Source organism: Nicotiana sylvestris, chromosome 12 (assembly GCF_000393655.2).
Source record: "Nicotiana sylvestris chromosome 12, ASM39365v2, whole genome shotgun sequence".
Taxonomy (NCBI): domain Eukaryota; kingdom Viridiplantae; phylum Streptophyta; class Magnoliopsida; order Solanales; family Solanaceae; genus Nicotiana; species Nicotiana sylvestris.
In genome coordinates, this window is record NC_091068.1 from 100421703 (window position 1) to 100442916 (window position 21214).

Sequence of the window (21214 nt, forward strand, 5' to 3'; positions counted from 1 at the left end):
GTTCTATTTGCTATGTGGTATTTGTCGAGTATGACGTATAGGCATGGTGACGAGTATCTATACGTTGGTGTAAAGCATGCCCGTGAGTCTTATATTGTGATTATTCTGACTTTGTTGTATTATTCATGCTTTGTTGATGATTTCTATTGTTGGGCAAAGTTTGTGGAAATAATTGTGACATTTGAACATTGAGGAACGTTGGATCAAGTTGTATAATAAAATGTGAAAGTATAAGTGGTAATTGAATCTTTTGGAGCATTGGCTCAAGTTGTGAAGTGAGTTGTGAGGTAAAAGTGAGGAAAAGAAGAGAATTATTACGCGGCCTCCCTTGCCGGGATATTGTTGCCATTGATGTTATCTCCCTTGCCGGGATGTTGATGTTCCTTTTGATGTTGTTCCCTTACTAGGACTTGATTGTTGAACTATTGTTTCCTTGTCGGAATTCTTATTGTAATTTCATTTATGCCCTTGCCCTATTATTTGTGATTGTTGTTTGGGTGAGAAAGAGTGTCAAAGTACGCAGGGTGATGTCGTGTATTGTTTTGGTAAGAGTGTGTTAAAGCACGAAGGGTGATGCCGTATATGATTTGTGAGGAAAGAGTGTAAAGCACGAAGGGTGATTTCGTGCCGCATGATGTACCATTCTTTGCCGATTATATTGATTATATGGTGAGGACGAGAGTAAAAGCACGAAGGGTGATGCCGTGCACATTTTCATTACTTGATTGCTTTGGTGAGGACGAGAGTAAAAGCACGAAGGGTGATGTCGTGCACTTATTGATTTCTGATTCTTTATTGATATCTGAGATATGTTGTTTCTTTCAATTACCTGATGTCTTTCTATTCTAAGTTGATAGTTCCCCCGCAGCATGTTACCCCTCACATACTTGACTGTATATTAATGTTCTTCTTTTTCGCTGTATTTAGTTAAATTGCACAGGTTTATTTGGTAGCACTGTGTGCAGATCCCGGAGCAGCGGCTTTTGGACCGTAGATTGGGTGGCTACCTTCAGTCCACGCGGAGATCCAAGGTAGTTCTGCAGGCGTCCGCAGACCCTGGCGTCTCCCTCTATCCCTTTACTTATGTTTCATTTACTTAGTTCAGAAACAGTGTATCTTTTATCTTTTAGACTTTGTATGTAGTATTCTTAGATCGTCTGTGAAACTGTGACACCAGTTCTGAGTGGTCGAGGCTCAAACAGTTGTATGAGATTCATATTTTAGATAGTTTACTGTATTTCTTCCACTTATCGTAATTTCCGCTGTCTATACGTTATTGCTTTATAATTGTTAAAGAATATAAACTGGAAAAAGGGTAATTTGTTCAAACAGTCGGCTTGCCTAGCTCACATTAGTAGGCGTCATCACGACTCCCGATGGTGGAAAATCCGGATCGTGACAGTAGGCTTGTCTTGTAACGCGATAGGCACCATCACGACCATGGTTAGATTTTGGGTCGTGACATTAAAATACATATTTCTTGCCATCAAGCGACAAACAGCTTTTCCAAATCTTGCTTTTAGTCTATCCCACTCTAAAATTTTCATTATCTTCTTAGCTAACACTGATAAATATCCGTTAAAAATAGATTGTCACCACAAGTCCATAACAAATCAGAATCATTCTCAGCGGGTTCATTTTTTCCTATTAATTGGTAAGAAATAACCCAAAGAAGAATAAATTAACTTTATTTCATGCAAATTAGGTAGTGTATACCTTTTACATCAGAGTAGAGTATGACTTATATGCTATCTTCATAAGAGATCCTGAGCTGATATATGATACACAACATATGCAAAAAGGCAAAGGATAACATACTTAAGAGCTCACTGTACAATTAATTGCCTAGGCACTACTAATTAACTTCTCTAATGCTCCTTCCATATACGACCTGTGACTTTCAATGTAAGCTCTTGTCCATTATTCCCACCAGAAAAGAAAAGTGCCAAGCTTCTTGGAATAATAAGTCCATCTTGACAGTCGCGAACTTTTCTGTGGCTGTCTCGGATACTCCTAGGAATACCTTGCCATGTCAATTTACGCCCAAAACCACCAACTTCTAGACTATACTTGAACATTTTGGCTTCATTGTCCTCGCCCATAAATCGTAGAAAGGCCATGTAAACTGGTGTCATACCAAGTGAAAATGCCTCAAAGTGCAAGCAGAACTGTTTTCCATAACAGTCGAAAACCTGCATTGTGTAAAAGATGTCATTGTGCAATCTGGGAGTCGTAACATAGAAATGTAAGGCTTTTATAATGACTCAGGCTCAACTATCAAGGTATTGTCGCTCCGACCTAGCCTTTGAGGCCTCAGTGTTTTGTCCCCTTGGAAGTTAACGCAAAGGGTGCCTCAACTGTTAAATTCCTAAACTCACCCTTTTTAGGCTCCTAACTTTTCCCTCTCATTCCAATGTGGAATTTGCCTAAGGCAAGCTTCACAAATCACAACGGACCCCCTCGAGTTCAACCATTAGCACTCCTTTGGGCTGTTATATATAGTCTTTCTTTAAACACGAATACAAACATTCACCAACAAATCCATAAAAAGAGAAATAGTCTATTTTCCCCTGAGAGAAGTACAAAATCCCCCCCCCCCCCCCCAATCAAAAAAAAAAAAAAAACACCCTTCAAAATCTTTTTTGACAAAGAAGCTAGTATTTTGAACATTATCAGTTGGAGAACAAGGCATTTGATGCATTAAAACAGCATTTACCACTAACTGTTAAAAGTAGCAGAGACTTACTGTGAGCATCCATATTGCATTGTCAACTTCCTCTGGATTTGATTTGACATATCGATGATTGAAGGTACATCCAGTATGCATGTCAACCTTGTGGTCCTCCTTAAGATGTAACATGAGTGTTGGAATGTCCCCTTTTATGGAGCACTCTGATCCAGCATATGGACAATGGTAAGGCCGAAATTTACAACGTTGTTCATGTTTAAGCTTCCGATAGTAGGGTAATATTTTGTGACAGCCAAGATTTTGATGTCTGCAGGGCAATTCCAATGATTCTGCCACTTTCTCCAAGGCTAAACACCTTATGTTTCCAAGTTCAACTTGGCAAGTAGGGCAGAAATTATGTGCTCCAGTCTTGCAGTTGGTGCATAGCGTATGGCCATTTGGACACTACATGGATTATATAATATGAGATACAAAGATTGGAATACAAAATACAAGTGCTTATCTATCAGCAAATAAAGCTATATTTATAGGTCTTCTACAAGCAATCTGTTGTAGAAGTAAGAAACTTCCTCATTATAGGTGATATCTAGAGTTTGTTCAACAGTTACAACATGTTTAGAGCTTATGTCTATACCAGTAGTAAAATACTCCCTTGTGAACTTATTCGCTTTTGGTCCTTGCCAAAAAAGAATGACCATTTTTCATATTTGGAAATAATTTACCTTTATGGAATAATTTATAGTCACACAAAATATATGTGCCTTATTTTTATTACTTCTTAAACTCTGTACCTAGTCAAGTAGGTTACATAAATTGAACAGAAGGAGTATATATGTTTGTCAGTTGGAAATTCAACAAAGAAACAGAGTTTCAAAATTTACCGCTTCCGCACTCAGGTGGATACTTTGGAAAGAAAGAAATTGGAGAAATCTTGCAAATTCTTATTTTAGCCACATATAAACACTCTTTTGTATGCTCTTGGATTACACTTAGTATCCTACTTGTATATGGAGACAGGATTTCAAGTTTATGATTCGGGATTCTAATCGTTTTAAGTTAGTGGATTTTAAATTAATAATTTAAATATGTTTCAATGAATTTTTTAAGACAAATACAAAGTTGGAACCAAAGCTACTAAGTTCGGCCGAACCCGCTCCCCGTACTCTAGCTCCGCCCCTGACTGTATAGATGACCGGGTTCTGTACAGCTATAGTATCTTAATGTGATGTGTTAACCCCAGAATATCCATACTATGCCACAACTATTGTTATAAACCTAATGTGCAGTTTCATAGTGTAACTTCAAATTGTTAGGTGTTTGCTATAATTTTCTTATCATATTTGATTTTCTTATTTGTTGAAGGAAAGAGCAATATAATTACCTTAATTGGGTTTTCCTTTTTGTAGAAGGAAATTATAATTCTCCTATACTTGGCTAGTCTTTTTCTTGTAGGAAAAGGTTTGGAGTTCTATAAATTGAAGATTCGTCCTTCTCATTCAGTAGCATCCACAATGTAGTCATAGGGGCTTGAGAGTAGTATTTAGGGGGAGAACTTTACGGGACAAGTGTTAGTGTGTCACTTGTGTTTGCCTCTTCGTGAGGTTGTTCTCTCGATATTTTGTACTCTCTTTTTATATAGTGGATTGCTCATCTCCGCGGTGGACGTAGGTTAATTGACCGAACCACGTTAAATGTTTGTGTCTCTTTTGGTATATTTCTCCTTTGTTGTATGATTTATCGTCGTTCAAGGTTTGCTTTGCTAGCTTCCGCATGACACCTGCTTTTTACGGTCCTAACAAGTGGTATTAGAGCGAGGTTCAAGACAGGTTCATCTTGGCGGGTTCAGTTCTAGCCGCAACATATTTGACGATAATCGTGATTTTTGTCTGAGAAATTTGACGGGTGTGCTACGCACGTTGAGACAAACTTTGTGGTGGAGATTTGGAGATGCAACCTGTTGAAGGCTTTGTGAAGAAGATGGATCAAATTTATTTTGTCAAAAAATTCCGGCCAAGGGAGAGAATTGTTAGGTGCTTGCCATAATTTTCTTACCATATTTGATTTTTCTATTTGTTGAAGGAAAGGGCAATATAATTACCTTAATTGGGTTTTCCTTTTTGTAGAAGGAAATTATAATTCTCCTATACTTGGCTAGTACTTTTTCTTGTAGGAAAAGGTTTGGAGTTCTATAAATTGAAGATCCGTCCTTCTCATTCAGTAGCATCCACAATGTAGCTATAGGGGCTTGAGAGTAGTATTTAGGGGGAGAACTTTACGGGACAAGTGTTAGTGTGTCACTTGTGTTTGCCTCTTCGTAAGGTTGTTCTCTCGATATTTTGTACTCTCTTTTTATATAGTGGATTGCTCATCTTCGCGGTGGACGTAGGTCAGTTGACCGAACCACGTTAAATGTTTGTGTCTCTTTTGGTATATTTCTCCTTTGTTGTATGATTTATCGTCATTCAAGGTTTGCTTTGCTAGCTTCCGCATGACACCTGCTTTTTACGGTCCTAACACAAATTGCAACCCAAATTTTTCTAGGGGAAGTCAGCAAAAGCAACCCCTTGTAAGTTACTATGTTGAGTCATTCATCTGCCTAAGCCTTGGTCGACAAAGTCACCCGGCAACTGTACAGGTGTGAGACTAGACGTTAAAACAGTCTAGGTGTGCGCAAGTTAGTCCAGACACAACCGTTATAAGAAAAGAAAAGAACAACCACATAAAGAGTACTAACCTGGTAAACTGGAGGATACAAGGACCTTGTGCAGATTGGGCACTCAAGCAACTCATGAACACCATGAATTGAAGACTTTCGAAACTTTTCACCTAGAAATGTGATACTTTTCTCTAGCTGTGTATTTGTTGTGTCACAACTTGTAAAATTTGGCCATGTTTCTATAATTTCCTTGCGACTAGCACCACCTCCAGGAGCCATTCTAAACTTGGATGATATACTTGTATTTGCACTACTTAAATAGCCAAAGATTAAACACTGTAAGTTGCTGACTTGGTGAGTCTAGTCTCTGGTCTCTATAGACACAGTTGAAAGACTAGAAAATCAAAGGGAGGAAGCAACGTTAAAATTACGCTAAGAATACCATATATACTGGTGCAAGTTCAGATGCCCATTTTGACTTAGTTTTTTTGTGGAAAAGACAAAAAGAGAGAAACAGTGAACCAGTAATTATTGAGTGGGGACTTTAGTCTGCTATTTTTTTAATTAGCTCGACATGTAATTTCTCATCCTTCTTGTTTTTTCTCATTTGGGTAGATGAGGTAGGTACAACTTTGAACTAATTTAGACCAAATAGATTCTTTCAACAACCTAATCACAAAATAAAAAATGAGCTTTTTAGATTATTGATTATCCCAAACTCAAAGAAACAACAAATGACCAAACACAAACTCCAAAGTATACAACAACACACCCAGTATTATTCCATACCATAAGGTCTGGAGAGGATAATGTGTACGCAGACCTTACCCCTATCTTGTGAGGACCGAGAGACAAACTCCAAAGTATATTAGCTCAAAAAGTATTTTAGATGCATTCATCTGTATACACTTAATACCTCCACTCGGCAAAAAATGTTTTCAGAATAAGAAGACTTGAACCAGGCCTAAGGAGGCAAAATTTAATGTTGTAGAGTAAATTATTTAGCAGCCGGATTCAGAATTTGAAGTTTATGAATTCCTATAGGCCATAACGATCTTAAGTTAATATACAATAATTACTGGATTTACAGTCAAATATATATAAACATTTAATGGATTTCTTAATATATATACAAGGTTTGAGCAAAAAAAGCTATTGGGTTAATATTAACCCATAAGTTACTAGCTACATCCGCTTCTGCTCTCTGCTTGCTACCTCCACCAAGCGCAGGTTTCGGTGTACTTTGAAAATGCTGATTTCTTATGATTTTAAACTACTTTATTAACTGCTAGACCACACGTTTGAGTGCATTTTTTTTTCTTTTCTTTTTTTAATTTTTATTTCTTTTTTGATCTATGAAGTAAGAACATCAGAACTCCATACTTGTTGGGTACCACAAAAACTATAATAATAAAACTGTCATATAAAGACATATACTATATTCACACAGAGACAATTCAATGAATTGATAGCCCAACCAGCAATCATCAGGACCACCCTTTCCTGCTTTCCTTAATCTAAAATTTAGTGTTTTAAATGAAATCAACCAAAAGGACGAAAACTAAAAGGTCCTTTAGATTATTAAGTATTATTTTTTTTTGCTATCTATCGTATGTCCCCTAGGGACCCTTTATTAGTTTTATTTTGTCATCAAGCACCTTTCTTTCAATCAACCAATCCTTTTCAATTTTCATGTTTAAAGTTTAAACTCAAAATGGTTTTTTTTGCAGAAAGCTCAGTTGCTTATTCACAACACGCCAATGTGTGTATGTGAGAGGCTAGAGATTTGGAGACATGCTCTTGAGTCTAAAGGTTTCAAGTTGAGCAGGACGAAGACAGAATACCTCGAGTGCAAATTTGGAGTTGAGCCGACGGAAGCGGGAGTTGAAGTGAGGCTTGACTCTCAAGTCATTCCCAAGAGGGGTAGTTTCAAGTACCTTGGATCGGTTATTCAGGGGATCGGGGAGATTGACGAGGATGTCACACACCGTATAGGGGTGGGGTGGATGAAGTGGAGGTTAGCGTCGGGAGTCTTGTGTGACAAGAAAGTGCCACCGTTACTAAAAGGTAAGTTTTATAGAGCAGTGGTTAGGCCTGCCATGTTATATGGAACTGAATGTTGGCCGGTAAAGAACTCACACATCCAGAAGATGAAAGTAGCAGAGATGAGGATGTTGAGGTGGATGTGCGGGCATACAAGGATGGATAAGATTAGGAATGAAGATATTCGAGAGAAGGTGGGTATGGCCCCCATGGAGGACAAGATGCGGGAAGTAAGACTCAGATGGTTCGGGCACATTCAGAGGAGGAGCACTGATGCACCGGTGAGGAGGTGTGAGCGACTGGCTGTAGTGGGCACGCGGAGAGGTAGAGGGCGACCTAAGAAGTATTGGGGAGAGGTGATCAGACAGGACATGGCGCGACTTAGGATTACTGAGGACATGGCCCTTGACAGGGAATTATGGAGGTCGAGCATTAAGGTTGTAGGTTAGGGGAAAGTTGTGAATATTTCTACAGCACAATAGAGTGAGACTAGCTAGTTAGGAGTTAGACTAAGAATGTCATTGGTCGTCTATTGATGCAGGGCTTTACCTGCTAGTTTTACTATACCAGCCATCTATTTCGTATTTCGTATTCTGTATTTTATATCTCTTATATTGCTATTATTTTATTATGCATTTTTATGGTACTAACATATCGGCTCCTGTTGCTTTTCTTTTTGAGTCGAGGGTCTCCTGGAAACAGTCTCTCTACCCTTCGGGGTAGGGGTAAGGTCTGCGTACATATTACCCTCCCCAGACCCCACTTGTGGGATTATACTGGGTCGTCGTTGATGTTGTTGTTGTTGTGATAAGTACGTGAACGCTATCATGCATAAATACATTGAGAGAAATGAAAAGGTGAACGAATGCTTGTGATAGACTTCCAAAGAAATTGGGATCCTTACCCAAATAGACAGTATACGTAAATTATCCATTAATTATATACGATTACAAATATTTATACATAAATTAAACATATGATATACATCTTTAGGATTTTTTTAGGGCGGCGATTTAAGTTAGTCCGTCAAAAGGGAAAAAGAAATGTTATAATCTAACTACGAACTAAGAGCTAAAGAAAGATTTTGATGTATGGATCGAACGGTATACACTACACCTAGCTGGATAACCGACTTATTACAGAGTTGATTAAAAGATCAATTTTAGTGTTTTTTTTTTTTTTGGGTTTCAGAAATTTTAGTTGGTTATTGACTAACAGAAATGATTTCTTTTTCGTGCATTCACCAACAAGAAGCCTAGTGAAATTTCACAAGTGGGGCATTAACCAAAACAATTATCAATGTAAAATAATTAACTTGATAACTTATTAAGTAAAACCATCCAACACAATATTTGCATGCCACATAACCAAGAACATGGTTTTAATAGGCCTCATGGCTTTTGTCTAGTGGTAAGAACGCAACACATAATGTGTGAATTAATCACTTGTCATGAATTTGGATGCTGCAACAGACAAAAGTCGGGTTTTTAAGTGGAGAAGAGTAAAGGGGCAAACTCACTATATATCGATTTTAAAACCATGCACCAACTGGCCATCGGGGATTTCTGGATTATCAAAAAAAACAAAAAATATGATTGTGATAGACCAAGTAAACCCAAATATACACAGAAAGGGGGTAAAAACTGGTAGAAGGGTTTATGAATTCTCTACAATTATAAACAACAGCTCCATTACGTTCTCCATCTTTTTCCTTTTTCCTGCTCTTTTGGGAGGCTATTCAGGGAGCCTGTTGGTGCACTAAAGACGTCTGAGAGTGTTTTTAGGGGCACTGATCCATGAAGAACCGGCAACTGCAAATCTCCACAATGCATTAACATGCTCTGGCAAAGCATATTCTATACCAACTCTTGGACCAACTAGTATATGTTCTGGTTCTGGCCCATCTAAGAGTTCTAAACCGCCTGTCATCATGTGCGGGAGTTTCAGTTAGTAGCTAAAAATTTGAAAGATGGAATCATAGAATGCTTACCGGCAGTATATAGAGCATGGCTAGACCATTCTGTTGATAGCCCTAATGCCTGACCAACCTACAAAAAGACCCCAATTACGCTATCATGTAAGTTTGTGATGACTGCAAATCATTCTATAGGGAAATGAAACATATTCAAGTGATCTCTATTGTTTATGAGTTACAGCCTGGGTCATGATTATAATACTCTTCTTTCAAACGCTTCAACTACTTTACGATACTATATTACTTTTTCTCCTTCTTCTTTTCTCCTTTTTGTGTGAAAGTGCTTCCTCCCAGTACTCATCGCCAGAACACAATTTCTTTTTTGATAAGATCATTGCCAGAACATAATAAAATGTTTTAAGGGCAATCAATGTGGTACTTTCAGCAAGTCAAAAGTCAGAATGATGCTTATCTTCTAATGCAAGTTTGTTCATCCTTGAAACTGTAAATGCTCATGGCAAAATGACCTTAAGGAGTTCAAAGCCTGATATTTTGGTAAACCCCTTTAAGTCACCAGTCTAGACAGGAACCATGTTTCACCTATTACGGGTCCTTATATGCTATTTTCCTATACGAACCAAAGTTGAATCTTAACAAACCTAGCAATAGAACTTACATTTTCCAGGTGTCTTTTTGCACAATTCACTAGAGCTTCTCAAATTGCTCATAATACTACTATGTCTAAGATACGAATTTCTCTCCAGCAGGATACCACCTAGCATCCAGAAATACAGGCAGCGTCTTATTCTGAGAAGTTTGAATTTTGTTTATCTAAATGCAAGAAATGGGTTAAATTCACATGATGAAAAATAGTAGACACATTTTCTCTTCACCATTCTACCAAAATGAAACAGAATAAATCATAGTTTATAAACAAGGGCTGTACGCTTTCATAGATCATTTTCACAGTTGAGATTCACAACAAAGCCCTCCCTTCAATATAGAAAGCTCATGAAAAAAATTCATAACTTGAAAGTCCTGGTCTACCCATCCTGGAGTACCACTTGAGTTGTATTTTAGTTATTAAGCATTTCTTAAGGTTGCATTTCAATTTTACACTTCGCAACTGTAAATTTCAGGTAAAATTTGATTCTACAGAAGATTTGACATACGTAAGTTCTTAGCTAGAGCAAAGTTAGAATTGTTAACAGATATGTTTAGGTTACAATCGGTTGTACAGAGCACTTGACAATAAAGGAAGGCAAATGATACTTATATGATTGCAATTCATTGGACAAGAATATGCAGAATGTCTAATTCAAAAGTTTCATTTGAAACTCGAATTACTCTAAGCTAGTAAATGTTTTCCAGTACAAATCCAACATAGGCTCAAAGTACAGTAAATATGAAGTCCATGCCAACAACAATGCAAAAGGAAGGTTCAGCCAAAGACCTTCAAGACATGTTAGAAGCAGAGGTTTCATGTTAAGGCATAACGTTTTGTTAGCCATGACACATGCAGCGGAACTCTAGAAAAAACAGTCGTACTCGATATCACTTGTACTACTTTTATACATACAGAAGTTTCCAGGGATGCCTGGAGAAGGCAGACCAGTGAATAACAGAGAGACATCAGATAAGAGTCCTTGAAGCAAATAAAATAATCACATTCAAAATAAAATCCAACACAAAGCCAAACTCTTCTGAGGGACTTAAATCAAGTAAACTTTCAGGTAACATTTGCAAAGACATGATCAAGACAATGACATTTAACAAACAGCTTGGTTTAATACTCAAAAAGGTCATAGATTACCTTTCCAGGTCCTGCAAGAAGAATAGGCTTCTCAGTTTCTAAACCCCGCCGCCGCTTAATTGTAGCCAAACCTGCAATGCTTACTCCATTATTAATTAAAACAAAACCCTAAAATAGCATTTCAATCGTTGCTAGTTTGACGAGTAGGGATGTCAAACGGTGCGGTGCGGTTGCGGGGTAAACCCGCATAAACCCGCGAAGATTTCAACCTGTCCTGCCCCCGATCATATAATTTGTTGTTTTCAACCCGCCGCGCATAAACCCGCACCCACCCTGCACCGCTTAAAATTTCTTTATTTTTTTTTTTTTTTTGAATGAATTTGATAGTAAAAATTAAGATTCATAAACTTCTTTTTCATTTTTTCTGAACTAGTATTAATTTAATTTAAACCCAAATCCTATACAAGCACCTCCCTAACAAAACTAAAGTAACAGTGTCTTGACAACTCTATGTATAGGTTGCTACACAGATTTGTATTAGAGGCTCTTGGCTCGTGACACTAGATCGGTGGGATTTATATTGATATTTTATGGATTTTCCGTATTGTTTATCTATTGATACAGAGTTATAATCATGTTAATTTGGCATTAAATCCTATTAATTGTTAATGAATTCTACATAAGGGATTGTGAGTGATGAATTGGTCAGGCTTGCCTAGCATCGTGTTGGGCGCCATCACGACCGGGGATTGGGGTCGTGACAAGTTGTTATCAGAGCCTAGGTTACTAGGTCTCGCGAGTCTTGAGTCGGTTTAGTAGAGTCTCTCATGACAGGTTTTTTGGCTCACTTACCCATGATAGTATGATAATAAAGACATGTTACGTTGGTACTCGGTCGAGTAAGGCACCGGGTGCCTGTCGCGGCCCTTCGGTTTGGGTCGTGACACAAACGCTGCGAGCCTCAATTTAGGCATAATAACCTTTCATGGGATTGAATTAAGGTCCAGATTTGTTGCCTAACCCGCAACTACATAATAACATATATTAATAGTTGGTCATTCATTTTAGATTTCATAGATTAGAAGCACGATTTGGGTACTAATGTTTCTTTGTGTTACCATGTGATAAATCTGTTAATTTGACTCCTGACTCCATGATCAATGTTGTATTTAAGTCCCCACATGCTGTATTTTCGGAATTAGTATTAAGCTGTGCATAAGAGGTGAATTGGGCCAGACCTATAAATGACCCAAATAGGGTCGTGCATATGAGTCTGGATACGTCAGGACATGGGCCATAGAGTATGACCCAATGAAGTTCATATGGACCAACATTTGCTAGCCTTTAATTTTACCATATCAAGTCTTGGTTTATCCTTTTTTTTTCACTATTTGTTTGCAATGTAGGAAGACAAGAGGGGTTGCTCCGATGGTAAGCAACCTCCACTTCCAACCAAGAGGTTGTGAGTTCGAGTCTCCCCAAGAGCAAGGTGGGAAGTTCTTGGAGGGAAGGATGCCGGGGGTCTATTTGGAAACAGCCTCTCTACCTCAGGGTAGGGGTAAGGTCTGCGTACACACTACCCTCCCCAGACCCCACTAAATGGGATTTTACTGGGTTGTTGTTGTTGTTGTTGTTGTTTGCAATGTAGGAAGACTTTTCTAAATTAATGAGTTTTCTGTTTTAGTTTTTGTCTTTTTTAATTACAATTGCTATAAGCTTGGTTGTTTTAACATTATTCCTGTTGCAATGAGTCGTTTGAAAGCTGAAACTTCAATCCCCAAAGCATCAAGAAAGAAAAAGTACAAATAGCTCTGAGTCCATCTTATTTATAAAGGTGAGAAACCATATAATCTAATAAGTAAAATAATATATAGTACAACACTAGTAGACTGTTATAAGCGTCAATGTAAAATTTTGAATCAGTATGTGTTTCATGGCCAAACCCGCAGCCATACCCGCACCCGCCCCGCAACCACAAGTTTTTTTAATTAAAAAATTCAACCCGCCCCGCACCCGCACTGTCACAAACCCGCCCCGCCCCGCTTAGGTTCAAACCCGCTCGCACCGCTCCATTGCGACGAATATACTAGTCCAAGAGCATAGAACTTGAAAGGAAGGAATGTCAATGTGACAGTATATCCTTGTTTTCATTTATTACCCAGGCATTAACTCTTGAAACTCCAACGCATGAACCAAATTCAAGACTACTTTTTTAGTGATCATTTGAGGAGCGTCATGGTAAACAGAGGATATTCAAACAGTTACATCCGTTTTTTTCATTCCATTACCATAGCTCTGACTATCTTGATATCACATGATATCAATTAAAATAGACAATTTTTAGTTAATTATTTCAGAAGAAGCAGAGTTATAAAAAATACTAGCTGCTCCAGTAACATTTCACTGGATGCATGTTTTGCTATAACTTTGATATCACCTGATCCGAGAGGAGTATCGACACAAAAAATGCAGAACTGGGTTTGTGGTTTTTTTTTTTTTTTTTTTTGGGGGGGAGGGGGGGGGGGTGCGGATGCTTCAAAGAGTGAGAAACTGAGGATGCCTCTAGGGAAAATGGAGTACTTAGAGAACTGCATGCTTTGGCTGGCAGCAGGACTAAAGAAATCACATGGAAAATTTAAACTATAAAACATTGGAGTAATTCGGGTTGATCCACTATGAAACAGGAATGGAAAATTTAATAAAAAGAAAAACATAGTATTAAAAACATGAAGTGACATGTAATTCAATTTACCGCTGATGGGAGCACAAGAACGGATCAAAACAGCTGCTCCAACTCCCTCCTTGTCTGCGACAACATTTAGCATCATGTGGAGACCGTAGCAGAGGTACACATATGCATGACCACCAGGACCAAACTATCAATCGCAAGTTATTAGAAAATCTAGAAGACATTCTTCCATATGTTTTGAAATATACTCAAACTCTGATTCAGTTACTAAAGGACAATCTGAAAAGTTTCACATGGTATACTAAATGATGTCTCCAACGCAAGGTCTATTGTGTCCTCCAAATCATGTAGCACCAGACATATCGATTAACAATGTTGTTTTTGCGCAACAGAATTTACGACATTCATATTATCATATCACATGATAAACTGTGACTGCCTGCATCTACTTTACAAATTTGACATACGTGAGAGATAACTTTCAGACGGTTTAAGCTAACCAATATGTAGTGTATGACAGCAATAAAATCTTTTTGGGGTAAGTGACAGCAATAACATGATATTTCACGACAGAAACTCAAAATAATGACGGGGCGGGGGCCGCGGGGGGGGGGGGAGGATCCCTTTTAATAATGGCTGAACAAATACTCCTTCACTAGTGAGGAAACATGTCAAAGCTGAGTGAAATGCTCATCCAAAAGCTTATCTTATGTGATATGTAACTAGATCGTCAAACTCTTTCCCGCTATACCCAGCCAGAGCTTCAAGCAAGAAGGAGGAAGGCCCTCTTTTCGCGTCCTTGTATTAAGCTATGTAGAGCTGGAACAGTTTTATTTATTTATGTCTGAACAAAAAAAGTTGAACACACTTCTTCCCAGCATTGACCGATAATGTAAAGCAAATGACTGAGAAATGTCAGCTTTAAAAATCTTACAACAGGGGCAGTCCTAGCTGTTTTGCCAAATCTACCATGACAAGCTGAATCATCTGGCCTATAAGCTTCCACCTATCAAACAAGTCACCATTTAACAACAAAAACAACCCCATCAATCCTTTTCAAAAAAAAAAAAAAAACCCATCAATGAAAAGACCAAATTCAAGAACCATTAAAGCAGGCCAAACACATTAAATGAAGAATAGCAATAACATTAAGAACCTCAGTTATCTGAAGAACAACATCATCTCTCCTAAGGAACTTGCCAAGCAAACGAGGGGCAAGATCAAGTGCATCAATTTGGTAAAAATCTTGGGTCAAGATTGGATTTTTATCCAAGAAAGCTATAAGGGTATTACTAATTTGAGGGATTGGGTGGTTTTCTTGAGATTCTGAGTTGGGTTTTGAATCTTTTGATTTGTGCTGCTTTTTTACTTTAATGGTTGTGGTTTTGGATGTTGAAGCTCTTGTTTTGGTGGGGAATTTTTGGACAGTAATTTTGTGATTTGTATCATTTTTTAGGCGATGGAGTTTCTTCATTGTATTAACTGGAGAAAGAAATGGCAGACGAACGGGCAGCTTTAAGGAGAACCATTGTATAGGGGCGTTTGCTGGGCGGAAAGAACTTGTCAATTCTCTAATTGGGGTTTTAAAATATTACTACTAATACAAAGTAAACACTTCAATTTTATAATTATATTTTATTTAAGTAATTAAGAAATGGCTGTTGTCTGTTGACTTAGAAGTTAGAAACAGACTTCTGTTTGATCTTTTACATTTATAATTGAGTTAAGTGATAGAGTACATAATAGGAAGAAATTAAAAAATAACCAGATTTACGAGTGATCATTGAAAAATAGCCACAGTTTCAAAAATAATCGAAATTTAGTCATTTTTCATGTAAATATAAATCTGAACGAAAATATTATTCAAAATTCAGAAAATATTCCAGCATAATATACTGGAATTCCAGTATAATATACTGAAGTTATACTGGAGTTTCAGTATATTATACTAGACCTCCGGTATATTATATTGGAGTTTATACTAGAACTCTAGTATATTATACTGGAGTCCCAGTATAATATACTGGACTTCCAGCATAATATATTGGAGTTCCAGTATAATATACCGATCCAGCATAATATGCTGGAAATTCATCCACATGTGCTCCAATCTCCAGTATATTATGTTGGAACTTTCCGTGTGTTGGAGTTCCAGCATAATGTGTTGGAGTTTCAGCATAATATGCTGGAAGTTCATATACAGGTGCATTGATCTCCAGTATACTATGCTGAAACTTTTCGTGTTGCAGCAAAATAATGGCTATTTTTTAATAACTTAGCAAACACTGACTATTTTCAATTACTAATCCGAAAAATGACAAGCCCGTGCTATTTTTACGTACATAACATCCAAATAATAGAAAGAGATCTAAATAAGAGAACTATCTGACTTTTACCTGCAACCCGATCTAAACATTACAATTCACATGGAAATATTCATCGTCCCAAAATGCTCATACCCACCAAAAGTTCAACATATACAACCTCGAAAGCACCAAGCAATGACTCTTCCCACAAGGCAGAAACGAAACACACTGAATAACACAAGGTACCATAACCAAATATAATTATATTGCGGCGTGCAACCCGATCCGACATCATATCGTTACGGCGCACAACCCGATTCAGACATTACAATTCACATGAAAATATTCATCGAGCCAGAATGCTCATACCCACCAAAAACATGTGCATCAAGAAGAAGCATGTATAGTGCATAACCATAAACACAGGGAGACGAATAACATAACGTGCTACAAGAAAAGCAAGCACAATTACGGTGTAATAAACAAGCCAACATCTCAAGAGCCATCTCGCTCAATATATATATATATATATATATATATATATATATATATATATATATATATATACACACACACACAAAGTCGAAATAGGACCACTACAGATGTATGAGTAATCACGTGGCCTCACAACTCATCATAGCATAAGAAAGTAACATATGAAGATGATCGAGGCAGGAATAACATCCATTCCGCCCAATAACTCACCCGCTAAAATGCTGCAGAAGAGTAAGAAAACCCGATCTGATGTAGAATACATATTCTCATTAGGCCTACCGATAAACCCAAATCTCATTAGACTACATAAATTTTTTAATGTATCCATATTATAATAACATTAATGTTAGAACCCGCGCGATGCGCGGATAATTTGACAGAATATTAATCTTATAAAATTATCATCTAATATGTCATATTATTTTAATAAATATTAATTGTATTTTATTATTTAATATAGTGTGCAGAAATATAACAAAATCTATACAAAATGAAATGATACGCATCATATAGTAATCAAATAAATTGATTGTTCCTTATTTATTTTTATTATTAAATTAGCAAGTACTTAGTACTATACATTTACTGATGTGACTTTTCATTAACTTGTCAATTGGCTTAATATTTTGATACTACTTCTCGTTTAATATAATATAGATATATGTTTTCTTACTCTGAAAATATTTTTCTTTTTAAACTTATGTTATAATGTTCAAAATTCTTCAATTGTTTGAATTTATTGATAATTGTTTGAGTGTTATTTATTTATATTTTATTTTTAATTTATCAAAAAATAAATATCATAAAGTTATCTTTATTCCCCTATTTTCATACACTCTTTTCCACTTTAACATTTGATTAGTTTTCTCATTTTGTAGTTTACTGAAAATTTAAATAATATAAGTAATATTTATTTTTACTAAATTATAATTTTGAATTCATCAAAAGTATAAATAGATAAGTTTTTATTATATTTATAAGAAAAACCAATATTTAAATAATTATTAATTTGTGTAATATATACAATATGCTTATCTTATGTATAATATCTTAATAGTATCCTTATATTTTTTATATTTTTTATTATGAAATTATGAGTTATATTTATTGACTAAAATTTCCTACATGAGAAATTTAATTAGTATATACATTTTTACGCTATCGCTTGTAATTCTTTCCTTTTTAGTATTCTTCCCTTATAAATATTTGTTTATTATGATTCTAGTTATGTGTATAGATGCCACTTTTCTCATCATAATTCTAATTATAAGTTTTATATTTTATATTTTTCACAAATTTATAATTTATATCTTTTTTCCCTTGCTTATCTAATTGTATTATCTATTCCTTAATATTATTAAATTGTCATATGGATTGTTAATAAATTACCATTTTAAAATAATAAATTGAATATAGTTTTGTATTACTCTTGAAATTTAACTTGACTTTATCTTGTATGACTTTCTCGTAATTATTTCGATATTTAAATTTATCAGTAATATTTCGAGTATTATTTATTTATTTAATTTTATTAAATAAATTTAAAGTGAGTATAGAATCACATTATATCTATTCTCCTCTTTATACATTAATTTTTGTTCTGTAATATTTTGATATTTTTCATTCTATTTATCTATAATACGAATATTATTGTATTATTTTTTTAAATGGATGGTGTTGAATTAGTTCAAAGGTTAAACAAATATCTTTTAATATATGTCATAAATCTTATACTTTTATTCTATTTTTCAGAATTATTTTATTTTTTAAAATTATCAATAATATTTTTGAGTATTATTTTGATACTTTATTCTATTTCTTAAGGTAATTTATAGTATGATTAGCCTCAAACTATCTCTATTTTTCTCTTTTTATGTATACTCCCAAATTTGAATTGAAAGTTTTTTATTCTTTATTTTTATTTTTTATTTTAAAATATTTTTAAAACCACTCCCAATTTGAATGAGTAGTTTATTTTTTTATATTTTAAATTTTTATAGATAATTATAATAGATTTATATTTATTAATTCAAGTAGAGTAACAATTAATTTAAAATTTAAAATTCAAAAAAAAAATAGTTAGAAAGGTAATTTATTTTGTCACTTGGCTTTTTGTAATTATGCCACTTGGGTTAATATAGTGCTTTTGCTTCTCCTATTCTATATAGAAGATTACCATTTTAAAATAATAAATTGAATATAGTTTTGTATTACTCTTGAAATTTAACTTGACTTTATCTTGTATGACTTTCTCGTAATTATTTCGATATTTAAATTTATCAGTAATATTTCGAGTATTATTTATTTATTTAATTTTATTAAATAAATTTAAAGTGAGTATAGAATCACATTATATCTATTCTCCTCTTTATACATTAATTTTTGTTCTGTAATATTTTGATATTTTTCATTCTATTTATCTATAATACGAATATTATTGTATTATTTTTTTAAATGGATGGTGTTGAATTAGTTCAAAGGTTAAACAAATATCTTTTAATATATGTCATAAATCTTATACTTTTATTCTATTTTTCAGAATTATTTTATTTTTTAAAATTATCAATAATATTTTTGAGTATTATTTTGATACTTTATTCTATTTCTTAAGGTAATTTATAGTATGATTAGCCTCAAACTATCTCTATTTTTCTCTTTTTATATATACTCCCAAATTTGAATTGAAAGTTTTTTATTCTTTATTTTTATTTTTTATTTTAAAATATTTTTAAAACCACTCCCAATTTGAATGAGTAGTTTATTTTTTTATATTTTAAATTTTTATAGATAATTATAATAGATTTATATTTATTAATTCAAGTAGAGTAACAATTAATTTAAAATTTAAAATTCAAAAAACAAATAGTTAGAAAGGTAATTTATTTTGTCACTTGGCTTTTTGTAATTATACCACTTGGGTTAATATAGTGCTTTTGCTTCTCCTATTCTATATAGAAGATTACCATTTTAAAATAATAAATTGAATATAGTTTTGTATTACTCTTGAAATTTAACTTGACTTTATCTTGTATGACTTTCTCGTAATTATTTCGATATTTAAATTTATCAGTAATATTTCGAGTATTATTTATTTATTTAATTTTATTAAATAAATTTAAAGTGAGTATAGAATCACATTATATCTATTCTCCTCTTTATACATTAATTTTTGTTCTGTAATATTTTGATATTTTTCATTCTATTTATCTATAATACGAATATTATTGTATTATTTTTTTAAATGGATGGTGTTGAATTAGTTCAAAGGTTAAACAAATATCTTTTAATATATGTCATAAATCTTATACTTTTATTCTATTTTTCAGAATTATTTTATTTTTTAAAATTATCAATAATATTTTTGAGTATTATTTTGATACTTTATTCTATTTCTTAAGGTAATTTATAGTATGATTAGCCTCAAACTATCTCTATTTTTCTCTTTTTATATATACTCCCAAATTTGAATTGAAAGTTTTTTATTCTTTATTTTTTATTTTAAAATGTTTTTAAAACTACTCCCAATTTGAATGAGTAGTTTATTTTTTTATATTTTAAATTTTTATAGATAATTATAAGAGATTTATATTTATTAATTCAAGTAGAGTAACAATTAATTTAAAATTTAAAATTCAAAAAAAAAATAGTTAGAAAGGTAATTTATTTTGTCACTTGGCTTTTTGTAATTATGCCACTTGGGTTAATATAGTGCTTTTGCTTCTCCTATTCGATATAGAAGATAGAATAGATATATTAGAGTACATAATAAGTTTGGATAAACACTATACAAGGAAGTAACTAAAATCAAAAGAAATAGTAGAATGAGGTGAGCGTTGACATTCTTGGCACTGCCCGAAACTATGAATAGGGGGTGAAACTCATCAGACAGGAGTGTCGTCATTCACTTGCATAACACGCAACAATATATATCGTCAAATCCTGCAGAGATCAACCGACAAGTTCAATATTTGATTAACCAAAACAAAAAGGAATTACGTCGCCTGAGGGATTCGAACTCTCGCGGGGTAACCCCACGTACTTAGCAGGCACACGCCTTAACCACTCGGCCAAAGCGACGGATGTTACTCGAAACGGAAACTATTTTAACTAGTCTGCTATCTCAAACAGTCAAAACTTCCAGGGAAATTCATTTCTTCTTTCATTTTTCTTTTCTGCATCTTTCTTTCTATTCATACGTGGCTTCACACAAATAAAATCTTTGCCGGTTAAGATTGGTGCCTCTTGGGATAACCTTTCAGTGGGCTGTTTCTTGTTTTTGTATTTTTTTCATCCAATAATTAGACTGTGTGAGAAAATCTTCGTTTTCGATCTTTGAAATTGCTATTGTCGAGAAATTTCAATATTGAGACATTTTTCCTTCCGAATTGTCACTATCACCCTCTTGTGTTTCTATGTACTTAGACAACATTTGCACATTTAAAATGTATCTCTTTGCATATGATGCCTAGTATTGATCAGTATTTTAAAAAGCTTTTTCGAGACTCGTCTCGGGGCTCGCCCCGGGCGGGCACTAGAAAAACGTCTTAAGGCTCACGTGTGGAGCTTAGTTCTACGAGGCTTATGTCCTAGGCACCCGATTATGCGCCTGAAACACACCCAATGCTCAATACTCGGGGCTCGCCTAACAGTTCCTAACACAAATCATGC

The 21214-nt window shown here is 34.6% G+C and overlaps 2 protein-coding genes and 1 non-coding gene across 3 annotated transcripts; all 3 read right to left on the reverse strand.

Moving 5' to 3' along the window:
• Nucleotides 1-1669: 1669 nt before the first annotated feature.
• On the reverse strand, nucleotides 1670-5766 carry LOC104218765 (E3 ubiquitin-protein ligase SINAT2-like). The gene is made up of 3 exons (XM_009769340.2): nucleotides 5424-5766; nucleotides 2747-3133; nucleotides 1670-2192 (listed from the first exon to the last, which is right to left on the reverse strand). Exons 1-3 carry the CDS (start codon nucleotides 5622-5624, stop codon nucleotides 1869-1871), a joined length of 912 nt encoding a protein of 303 aa, XP_009767642.1. The 5' UTR covers nucleotides 5625-5766; the 3' UTR covers nucleotides 1670-1868.
• A 3124-nt stretch (nucleotides 5767-8890) lies between these two features.
• LOC104218764 (DNA-3-methyladenine glycosylase) lies at nucleotides 8891-15320 on the reverse strand. Its single transcript, XM_070165284.1, has 6 exons — nucleotides 14902-15320; nucleotides 14680-14751; nucleotides 13809-13932; nucleotides 11117-11187; nucleotides 9379-9436; nucleotides 8891-9310 (listed from the first exon to the last, which is right to left on the reverse strand). Exons 1-6 carry the CDS (start codon nucleotides 15217-15219, stop codon nucleotides 9147-9149), a joined length of 807 nt encoding a protein of 268 aa, XP_070021385.1. The 5' UTR covers nucleotides 15220-15320; the 3' UTR covers nucleotides 8891-9146.
• Nucleotides 15321-20541: 5221 nt separating this feature from the next.
• Nucleotides 20542-20623, reverse strand: TRNAS-GCU (transfer RNA serine (anticodon GCU)). Its single transcript has one exon. It is a non-coding gene; the product is annotated as a tRNA-Ser (tRNA).
• Between the last annotated feature and the right edge of the window lie 591 nt (nucleotides 20624-21214).

Bases quoted from the DNA above. Each gene is read 5' to 3' on its own strand.
- LOC104218764 (XM_070165284.1), bottom strand. From the start codon at position 15,219: ATGAAGAAACTCCATCGCCTAAAAAATGATACAAATCACAAAATTACT. The intron at 14,752-14,901 runs GTTCTTAATGTT...CTTGTTTGATAG, and splicing joins TTGTTCTTCAGATAACTGAG to GTGGAAGCTTATAGGCCAGA. The intron at 13,933-14,679 runs GTAAGATTTTTA...TGCGATTGATAG, and splicing joins CAGCTAGGACTGCCCCTGTT to TTTGGTCCTGGTGGTCATGC.
- LOC104218765 (XM_009769340.2), bottom strand. From the start codon at position 5,624: ATGGCTCCTGGAGGTGGTGCTAGTCGCAAGGAAATTATAGAAACATGG. The intron at 3,134-5,423 runs GTTAGTACTCTT...TAATCCATGTAG, and splicing joins TGTATCCTCCAGTTTACCAG to TGTCCAAATGGCCATACGCT. The intron at 2,193-2,746 runs GTAAGTCTCTGC...TACACAATGCAG, and splicing joins ATGCAATATGGATGCTCACA to GTTTTCGACTGTTATGGAAA.